This window comes from Pseudorca crassidens, chromosome 1, assembly GCF_039906515.1.
Source record: "Pseudorca crassidens isolate mPseCra1 chromosome 1, mPseCra1.hap1, whole genome shotgun sequence".
In the NCBI taxonomy this organism is placed as follows: domain Eukaryota; kingdom Metazoa; phylum Chordata; class Mammalia; order Artiodactyla; family Delphinidae; genus Pseudorca; species Pseudorca crassidens.
In genome coordinates, this window is record NC_090296.1 from 172917186 (window position 1) to 172928476 (window position 11291).

The window sequence follows — 11291 nt, forward strand, 5'->3', positions numbered from 1 at the left end:
AGGGAGTGGAGTGGTTTCCATAGAGAGGAAATATCACGGCCCACTTACGAACAATACAAGAAAAGGAGTCAGCAACCCCAGCATAGACAGAAGTTCGGGGGGATGGTCCTGGGGCAGATCCCCCGGTCCTGAAGCTGCTGCACATCTCACTGCGCTTTTCCACTCCGGAGGGAAGTCCACTCACGGGTAAGGTTTTGGTTGGGGACTTCTTTATGAAGGATAAATTGATTTGCCCTAAATTAGCCAGGAGGTGCTGGGGACTGGATGGGGTAAGAGATGAGAGCTGCAAACGCCCCTGGGGGCACCGTGCTGAACGCCAAGGTCTGTGTTTTAAATAAGAAGTTGGCTCTAAAGGGACCATGGGGAAGTTTCTCAGGGGGGGCAAAATGATCCTCCCTTCGTTGGTAGAGAGACCTGCTTTGCAAAAGGTAATAGACTGGAGGCAGAATGTGTTCTTACAAATGTATTTTTCTGAACAGAGTCTAGTTGTGAATATGAAAATCGTGTTTACAAATGGAGTGGATGGGGGAAGGCGTGGGGTAGAAACTTCAGGGTACAATGCCCCGCTGCCCGCCCGAGCCGGACGATGCTTGCATTTATTGGTTACCAAGGGCATCTCCTTTCTTTCTCTCGATGAACCTGTGAGGCAGGTAATGTCTCCTTTTTAGGATGCGACAACTGAGAGGTTAAGTGGTTGATGGAAGGCATTTGAGGGTAGGGGAGCTTCCCAGCCCAGGTCCTCTGCCCTCAAAGCCTAGAACCCTTTTCCCCTGGCTATACTGGGGACAGTGGAGGGAGGGGACAGATGTCTGTAATGATTAGGTGCCACCTGTGAAGGGGGGGACCATAAAGATGGATGTTTGCTGTCTCCATCTGATCTCCAAGTCTTCTGAGAAATCCTGTCTGCAATGTTCTCCTCTAACATAGCAATCCAGCAAACACACACCCATACACGCACACACACACACACACATGCACACCCCTCTTCTGAGAATGAATGAAGTAAGACCATGAATGCGAATGCTGCCAATGACAAGTGTTATCTGTAACATGTCAACTTTCTCCTGGCCGCTCTTCCCTCTTGGGGGGAAGGGTCTTTCATGAGTGAACCCTCTCTGCTCACTTGAGGGTGAATTGCTTGGAAGTCTGTGTGTGTATATGTGACACATAAGTGCTTCCACGAGTCCACATCTCATTACTATAATACCTTTTGAAATGCTTTAATGCCCCCTAGGTTCAGCAGTTACGTTTTATAAAGTGTTTTCTAATTCAACATCTTATCAGTGTTTGCAGACGAGCTGGGTAACATGGGGACTATCTCCGCCTTCCTCACTGCTAGAAAACGGGGCTGGCACTGGGCGAAGCCACAGAGTTGTACATTTGCCTTCTCGCTTCACTTTTTTCCTTCAAGCACTCTCTCCCTTGCAGGTGCTCTGAATTTCAGGCCAGCCCAGGTTCCTCAGTGCCTCTCATCCTAGGGCGTGACGTGGCTGTCACAGCTCTCAGAAGTAAGTGTGTATCTTCAGAGAAGCACTGCTTATAATAACCCCAAAGCATGGCTCAGTTTCAGGTATCCAAATGATAAAAATAAAGATGTAGAACTTTACCTCTTAAATCTAACTAGGCGGGGACCACTTGTTTTCAGAGCAGGTAGGAGGGAGATCTTAAACCTTTGTGTTGTTGCACTAGGGTAACGGCAAAAGAATCCAAAGAACATAAGAGGAGAAACTTGCTTAGGAATCAGACTTTAGTGAGGAGAAAATGACATTTCTGTTCTTTTATGCTGCAAATGCTAAACAAAACTAAACAAGGAGATAGAGAGAGAGGGAAGAGCCTGGAACTCAATCCCCTGATCTCAAAGATGGAAATACTGGCACCCAGAGCATTTAATTGCTGAGCAAGTTAGTGGGAGGCCAGGGCTGAGTCTGGTCCGTGAAAGGAGCGGGGTACAAAGGGATAGAATGACAGAGAAAACAACTTCCCCACCCTGTGTTAACCCTTTCTTTGTCAATTAGTTTTTGGTTTTTTAAATCTTTTCAGCCTTAACAAGCCCTTTGAAAGTTCTTCCAGGCTTTAAGATGCCTCCAAGGTGTGAGGCAGCTAATTCTAAGCTAAGCCACATTTCATGCTACTATTATGCAAAACAACTAAGGAGCTCCTCGGTAAATGATAAAGCAGGAAGTCTGGTTATTGACACAATATTGACAGGGAAAAAAAGTCCACTTTTCCACAGTCAACACACACCCCTGTAAAATGTTCTCAGGGAATTGGACACACAATTCTAAGGAGCTCAGAGATGGATTGGAACACTGAGAAAGTGGTTCTCAAAGCGTGGTCCATGAACCCACAGCATCAGCATCGTCTAGGGATGTGTTAGAAATGCAGACTCTCAGGCCTCACCCCAAACCTACTGATTCAGAAATGCTTGGAATGGGACCCAGCAGCTGGTGTTTGAACAATCCATTCACATGATTCTAAACACTCTGAAGCTTGAGAACTGCTGACTTAGAATGAGTTCAAGGCAAGGAGAGCCTGTCTGGGTTAGGATGGAGCAAATGGTGTATAGAAAAAACGGAAAAGCCAAAAACACAACCCAACAAAGATACTGGTCTGCAGGATCCAATTACCTGGCATATTTGTATATCTATATTTATATTATATTGATATAATTGGTATAATTTATATTATATTATTTATATAATTTATAGTATATTTATAGATATATAGATATAGACAGATCACTTCTGAGATGGCTGTGTGTGTACTGAATCTTATCGTAATAGGACCTGGAGATGATTTATACATAAATAGTTATGAACCAACCGTCTTCATTAAGTATTTCGTTAGACCAGGAGCTTTTCCATTTTAATTTAATCTTTCAGTTAACCTTTATGAGGTAGTTATTATTATCCCCAATTATCAGATGAGGAAATTGACATTCTCAGAGGTTAACCAATCTGCCCACCGCCCTCAGGCAAATAAGGACCAAGTTGGAATTTGAGCCTACGCCTGACTAATTGCAGAGTCTGTGTTGCTTTCCCTGCATGCTACGCAGCTAGTTCATATATTTGGATTATTTAAAGTAAGGATCAGTCATCATCAGGCTTGTGAAAGTGCAGATTGCTGGCCCCAGAGTTTTTGATTGACTAGCTCTGAGCAAGACCTGAGAATTCTTCGCATTTCTAACAAATTTCCACATGGTGCTGCTGGTCCAGAGACCACACTTTGACAACCAGTGAAGTTGAACATGAACAAAGCCCTACTGGATTTGATCCATTTCCTCCTGCGCCCTAAGCCCCCTTTCACACCCTCTTCCCACATTGCTCTTTTCTGCTACAGGGAGAGATGCTGATACCAGCGCACTTCCTGCTGCTACTGCTGCTGCTCCTAGGGGCCCCCAGGACAGGCCTCTCCCAAAAGTTGTACAAAGCCGAGCCCATCTTCAGCTGCCTCAACAAGAAGAGCCAGCTGGAGGATGCGCCCCTGCTGAGCAAGAGAAGCTTCCCTTCCCTGCCCAGCCAAGACTCACTCTCAGGAGAAGACCAGGAGAAGGAGGAGGAGAAAGACAAGGAGAAAAGGACCTTCCCTGGCTCTGGGGGTGGCGGTGGGGCTAGAAGCACCCGGCACAAATACCCGTCCCAGGCGCAGCTCCGGCGGAGGCTGTACCAGGACAAGGCCAAGAGTGACCAACGCACCAAGTTCACGCTCTCCCTCGATGTCCCCACTAACATCATGAACATCCTCTTCAACATTGCCAAGGCCAAGAACCTACGAGCCAAGGCAGCTGCCAACGCCCACCTGATGGCCCAGATTGGGCGGAAGAAGTAGAAGCAGAGGCCAGCAGCAGGGCGGCCCATCTGGGACAGAGGTCAGGGTGGAGGGGAGGGTTGGTTCGTATTGGAAGAATCTGCCCTGTTTTGCAGGCTGCTTCACTGCTCAACCCCTCTGCTTCTTCCTGCCTCTGGCCCAGCTCCCTGCTCCTCTGTACATGCACGCACCAATGCAGTATAGTCCCCGCTTCACAGATCCCAGGCATTGATATCTCCACCTACATTCTGCATCTCCTCTCTCTTCCCCACGATGAGAGGCAAAGGTCATGCGCTCCTGCCCTCCATGCTGCTCCCTCATGACCCAATGCCCGAGAAGAGGGCATGCAGAGCCTCTCTCCCCTCCACACACCCACCTTCCCCAGACAAGGCCAGAAGATGAGGGCACTCAGCATTCCCTCCCCTCCCCTCTCACCCCCATTAAAACCGATGGCTACTTGAACCCCTGGCTGGTTTCAATTCCTCTTCCTTCAGCCGGCTGCTTTCAGGCCTCCGGGCTTGGAAAGGGGACAGCTAGTGAGGGAGGTTACATGTGAGCCCATTTCCAACTCTCCCAGGACAGGAATGGTTCCTGGAGGTTTTAGGGGGGCTGAAGAAGAGCTTGGGAAAGGCCAAGATGCAGGACTGTGCCGGTTGTCGTTCGATCAAGAGCCATCTACATGGCCTGGTCCCACCCAGGGACACAGCCTGGGATCTGCTACCGAGTGGGCCCCTGGGTTTAATGGGAGACATCCTCAGCTCCTCCATGCTTGCTAGGGATTGGGCTACCAATTTTTAACAGGTGCTTCTTGAACCCATGGTCACTGTCCAGCCCAGTGCTGGACCCAGCGGGGGATATTGATGTGGGAGGCAAGGCCTCTGCTCTCCATGCCTCAACAGTCTAAGTGAACAGACAAAAGCAAAATTTGAAAAGAAGCAGATACCACTGGGGAGTATATAAGTGATGAACAGTAACGTGATAGCAATTAGTGTAAAAAAAAATGAGGAATTCAGAGCAAGATGAGAAGGTTTAATATGAGTATAAGTTCACTAGACATGGACATCGGCAAGAACTCTGATGGCCTCTGGCAGCAAAGCCTCTGCATGGTGACAAGTCATGAATACATAAAAGGAACTTCCGCATGATAAAATAAACCACGTACACACACACCAGCAACTAACCCCATCACCACCAGACAGAAAGAGACAAATGAATGACAGATTTGAAAAATGTTTGCCACTCATGTAAAACACAGATGGCTTACTGATCAAATATATAAAGAGCTACTAAAAACTGAAAAGAACAATCCCCCCCAAAAAATAAGCAAGGACATGAATAGATCATACACACACACACACACACACACACACACAAATACAAATGATCCTTAAATGTATGAAAAGATGCTAAACTTCATTGCTAAGAAAACAAATTAAACCTGTACTCATATAGAATTTGTCACCCATCAAATAGGCAAATGTCCCTGTTTGACAATTGGCCCACACGGTGATTGATGAGGTGAAAAGCCACCCTCCTCCACTGCTGGCTGGTGGGAATATAAACTCTGAGAGGCAGTTTGGAAATACTTATTAAAATCACAAGTTCACTTTACCTTTAACTCAACAATCCTGCTTCTGGTGGACATTATGGGCAAAAGCGAAACTGCATTTTTTGAAATGTTAAGCTAAACTTGAAATGAAAAATACCCCATCTCTTAACAGAACCAATGTTCAAAAAACCGAAATGCAAGCGTTGTTTCCATCCTGGGAAAAAAACCCTCATGATAGAGCAGAAAGAATCCTGCCCGAGACTCAGAATACCTACCTTGAGTCTGGGTTCCTCTTCTTATGTGCCTCTGAGCAAACCCTTTAACTTGCCTCAGTGCTGATGTCCCATGAAATCTCTTTATGAATGTGACCTCATGGAGTTCTCATGAGTATATTTTAAAGTAACTATTTTTTTTTCCATTTTGTAGATTTCTTAAAATTTGCACTTAATATTTATTTTTGCTTTAATAGTGCATATTCTGTTCACGCCAAAGGTGCAAAGGACACGAAGCAGGAGATTAGCTTGGCTAAGGAAAAAATCAAGCAGGTGTGACATTTCCATGAACAACCGAAAGCTAGGAGAACTTAAAAGTTGCAGCTGGTACCCCCAAGCACGCCCAAGTTCACAGCTGTCTCCTCAGGACCTTTGGCTAGGTGAGCAAAGCCTTGATAACAGCAGCCTCTAGCGGACTTAGATAAGCAGCTTTAAAAGGTTTTGTTTTGCTTTGTTTTGAATGACGGTACCTATATCACAAAAGCTCCAATCAAAAGGGTGATTAAAAAAAAAAGAAAGCACAGATCATTGCAAATGCCAGATTTTCTCTTGCTCTTTTTGCAAATACACCATCACGTATAAGCTAAAATGTATCTGAGGTGGTGAGGTTTACTGGCAGGGGAAGGGGAATGGCATATGTAACAGAATCCTAGAGGATTCAGCTTTGCACCTGAAGCAAGAGATTGGTGCCCAGAGAAGTGAGGGAACTGTCCAAGGTCTCCCGACTGGTAAGTGACAGTCAGATCTCTCTGGCCACAAAGCCTCTGCTCATCCCTCCATGCAGAGCTGGCCCTTCACGTGTACAAAGGGGATAAAAACATGAACCACGTTGTTGCCTTACAGGGCTAGCACGAGCCCCAGTGAACCACAAACGTGGGAGCAGCTGGGAAAGCCCCACACAGATACTAGGGCTTATTATGTCTTCAGCAGGTGGATCTGGTGTTTAGAATGCCCTCAGAGCCTTACAGGTGATTTAAATGTGAACAGAAGCATCTGCGTAATAAACTAAGGAGTATTTGCCAAAGCTGGACCCACCAAGAACAGTGGGAAAGCACAGGTTTCCTGCCGGGGGCTCCTGCTGAGGCCAGCATTCTGCTGTCCGAGCTCCAGTCCCCAGAATGGACCCCGTCACAGTCACATCAACATGTGAGAAGGGAGAAGGCCACATCCAGAGATCACTACCGCTGCCATCTGCCACCCTTGAGTTCACCTTGTAAAACCAAGATTCACTCTCGATTTCACTTTGTAAAATCATTTGCGGGGGGGGGGGGGCGGGAAGGGGGAGAACTGTGTTGAGCTCTCTTGAAAAAACGGGTTTAAGCTCTCTTTTTAAAATAAAGTGAGGCTCAAACGCCAAGTGAACCTTCTCCAAGGAGACAAGTGCATGCATAACAGGATCTCCAAATGTTCTACCCAACAAGAAACCCCGCAAACAAATACCAACAGCTGACAACGGTGCCGGCTTCATGGCAGTGAAATAATTTTGGAAGCTGTAACCAAATAATCAGGGAAAGCCGAGTGATATCCAGAATTCAATCAGACATTTTATGTAATTCCAAGAAATGGGAGGTACATGAGTTCAAACGTATGTAGTATTAAACTAAAAGACATTGATTATATATTAAGAGCCAGAGAAAGACAAAACCTAATCAAATGGTGTAGCTAGCCACCTTAGTAAGAACCACAGATGGAATCAGACTTGAAAACTAAGTTAGGTTAGTTAGTTAGACTCAAATCTAAGGGTGCGCTATGGGACACTTCGTTCTTTTTTAAATGTATTTTTATTGAGGTGTAATCAACATACACCGTCATATTAGTTTCAGGCATAGGACACAATGATCCCACCTCGTCCTTTAATTAATGAAGTTTCTGTAATGGACTGTTGCCTAGGGTTCAGCACGTCCATGAGAGCTGCCAAGATCCTGTCACAGCCTAGTCAGCGTCACTTAGAAGCCTCGGCAAGCTGGGAAGGCAAAAGACAAAAAAGTTATCTTGGGAAGGTAACCCCAAGCCTATGGGATGACATGGTGTTTTCTTAAGGGGCGAGCATCTTTAACCCCAGGAGATAGTCCTGTCTCCTTCCTCCCTAAATCATCATCCCCCAGCTTGAACCTCATGTCTTAGGATCGAATCAGCCTAACCACCCTGTTGACACTGTTCTTTACCAGAACCTGGGTCAGCCTGCCTCAGTTCCTGATCATTTTAGCTCACCAACCTCTCTGACACCCCTCCTGCCCTGACGATTGGTGATTTTAACATGCATAAGATGACCTGCCCCACATCCCGGGTCTCAGGTCTACTCCCTGACCCCGTCCAACACCATCTCTCGGCCACGCGATCCCATGGCCACACCCCAGACTTCATCCTCACAGATCATACACTGTAGGACCGGCCCCTCCTTTCTCTCCAGCTCGCTTTCTCTAGGACACCAACTCCAATGGTCTTTCAGCCCCACTGAGACCAGTAATCCGTTGATCCTGCTACCTTTTCACTGTCCCTCACCTTCTGCTCATAACATCTCTTCACGCTTTACCAGTTTAAACGCCGTGGTCAATCATTATCATTGTTTTTTGTAGACACCTGTCATTCTCTTGTTCCACTTTTGCTTTGCCTAATTCATTAAACCCTGAGAAATTCAAACACTCCACCATACTGCCCCTGCACCTTGAAACTGAACACAGCTTAACACACACACACACACACACACACACACACACACACACACACACCCCACTGATTGATCTCACTTTAAAATCCTGACAAGATGCCTCAAATGGGCTCTTAAAGCTGTTCAGCAATTAGGCCACATCTCTCTACACCATTCACTTGCCTACTGTCCTAGACTCTCCCTCCTCTTCTTTCCTCAAACCTCTCATAGATCCTCCCTATCCAGGCTCGGCTGGTGACCTTGCTTCCTACTCCACCAAGGAAATTGGATGCTTCAGAAGCAAAATTTCACAATCCCACCCCACATCTACCTACCTGGACTCACGCACTCTGCCCTTGTTTCTACGCTAGAAACCCCCACGCCCAGCCACTCCTGGTGGAGGGCCACGCTGTGCTCTGCACCAGCTTCCCATCCCCTCTCGCCTGCTTATGATATTGAGCCAACAACTGGCCCTTCTTCCTCCCACATCGTCAGTGTCGCCCCACCGGCTGCCTGGTTCGGCACAGAAACCTACACGACAGCCTACAAGCCCTTGACCCCTTCCGGGCGGTGGCCATCCCTCTGCTCCCTTTGACAGCGCTCCCTTGGAAGTTCCCTCTACTTACCTCTCATTCTCGAAGTCAGATGTCCATCCCTATCCTTCCACTGAAACTGCTCACGGAGGTCAGCCAGAACCCCTACGTTGCTGAATTCAGTGGTCAAGCCTCCGCCCTCACGCCTCTTGATCTGTAAGCATCACTCGACCCATTGAACCACCACCTGCCCCCCGCACACACTTTGTTTCCAGCCTGGCTTTCAGGACATCATACTCTGTTTCCCTCGTTCCTCAATAGCCCCTCCTTCTGAGTCTCCTTTGCAGGTTCCGTTTTCCAGGTATGTTCTTCCTCCAGGCATCTGCATTCTCCCTGTGTCACTTCCTCCAACTCCTTGTCAAATGCTTCTTTCTCACTGAGGCCTTTAGTAACCACCCTATTTCAAATTGCAACCTCCTTTCCCCTTACCAGGCTCTATTATTTCCTTTGTGCACTATTGTACCCATCACCTTTTACATGCAATATAACTTACTTATTTAACATGTTTATTATCTTTCACCCCACCTTCACTACCATATAAACCATGAGGGCAGGGATTTTTTGAGGGGTGGGGCGGGAGGGCTTAATGTTTATCCCCGGTGGTCAGAATAATGAGGAACACATGACAGGCACTCAGTAAATAATTGGTGAATGAGTTAATTAAATAAGGATTATTAAAGTTCTTGTGACAAGGAATCTGTGCATAATTAGCATTTAAAGTGCAGTATGTATAATATTTAAGAGTATTTGGCCTAAAAGAATCATAGTCAGCCTGATAATTCCAATTTTAAATATGTAAATTGAGTAAATAATTTACACCTGTGATCTTAAATAAAAATCTTACTAGTTTATAGACAGTCTGGAACATATAGGAATACTAATCACCACATTTATAGTTTACTTTGTTCGATTTTAAAAGAATTAGATTTTTTTATCTTTTTATTTTATACTGGAGTATAGTTGATTAACAATGTTGTGACAGTTTCAGGTGTACAGCATAGTGATTCAGTTATACATATACATGTATATATTCTTTTTCAAATTCTAAAAGAATTAGAGTACTTGGGAAAATTTGTCAGACAATTAAAATTCTTAAAATAAAATAAATTTATAAATACAACCTAAAATATTTGAACATTTATCTAAGATTGCAAAGGGCACCAAAAATTCAAACATATTCCCTTTAAAAGTGATTATTTAACTTTGCTAAACTTAGAAATAATAAGATTTACAAGCTGAACTTAAAAATTTAAGAAATGTTTAGGATTTTAAGCTTAATTTTAGTAGTTTATTAATTTTTAAAAACAAAAGGAAACTTCTAAATGTTCTTTTTTGAGTTTTCTAAATGTCTTTTCACACATGTGCGCACGCCCCCCCCACACACACATATGCAAGTGCCCTCTAGAACACTAAAAAAAAACATACGAACGGCAATTATTTAAGCATTTCACTAGCGCCCTCCAGTGTCCAAAGAGAGGAATAACACATGTACATAAAAATATTTTTTCTTAGTAAAAGCCTACTAAACGTTCAGACTACTATGTAGGATATTCACATGAAAAAATATATATCATCAATGAGAATTTACTACAGTATTTTCAATATGGTGAGAAACCTCATAGTGTATCTCCACTCTCCCTATATTCCCAAGAGGCCACAGGCAACAGGTGACGTCTGATCTGGGTTTGAAGTCGGAATTACACCCCACGGTCACAGAAGGAAAGAAGAGAGAAAGTAGTGAGAAGGAGCAGAGGCAGAGGAGAGAGGAAGAAAAGAAAAAAAACGTGCTGGGAAGGGGTGAGCGGTGTAGCTTGAAAGGAATGCGTGTGAACATGGTGAAGAGTGTCTAAAAAATACTTCCACTAAACTGCAGTCATTAGCCTCCGTGGTGACAGCAGTGTGAGTTGAAAATAAGCAAAGTGGTACATTGTTGGAATGAAGCTCTTAAAGGCCACATCTCAGCGCAGTGATTTTGGTTTGTAAAAGCATCTACCAGGAAAGTGTTAAAGATGGAGCGGCAGTTCTCGGGTCCAGGTGGCACACGCAAAAAGAAGGTGGTAGCATTGCACTTTGATAAATCTCACAACAAGAACCACAACGTTAGGCCTCCAGCCAAGGCTTTAGAGCCTGTTACCTTCAGTTGTCCAGCCGGACCAAAAGCACAGACCACGTGGAGACCAAGAGAGCATAACTGGAGGGCCCAGGCTGAAAGGTCAGCGCTGTAGATGAACGAGGCACCTGAAACCTACCTACAATCAGCTCGAGAGCAACACCTAAGCCCAAGCGAGCACCTTTGCAGTGTCTTATCTTACTTCCAACTAGTAGACTAAACATCATGGATCTTTAAAATCTAGCTAGTCGTTTTAATGCATTTATAGCTGTTTTGTCCATTTTAAATTATCACCTGTTTGAACATGAGTCAG

General features: G+C 45.1%; 1 protein-coding gene across 1 annotated transcript; it reads left to right on the top strand.

Annotated features, from left to right (window-relative positions):
* The first annotated feature begins 3345 nt into the window (after positions 1-3345).
* Positions 3346-3828, top strand: UCN3 (urocortin 3). The gene has a single exon (XM_067701385.1). The coding sequence runs from the start codon at positions 3346-3348 to the stop codon at positions 3826-3828; it is 483 nt and encodes a 160-aa protein (XP_067557486.1).
* Positions 3829-11291: the final 7463 nt, after the last annotated feature.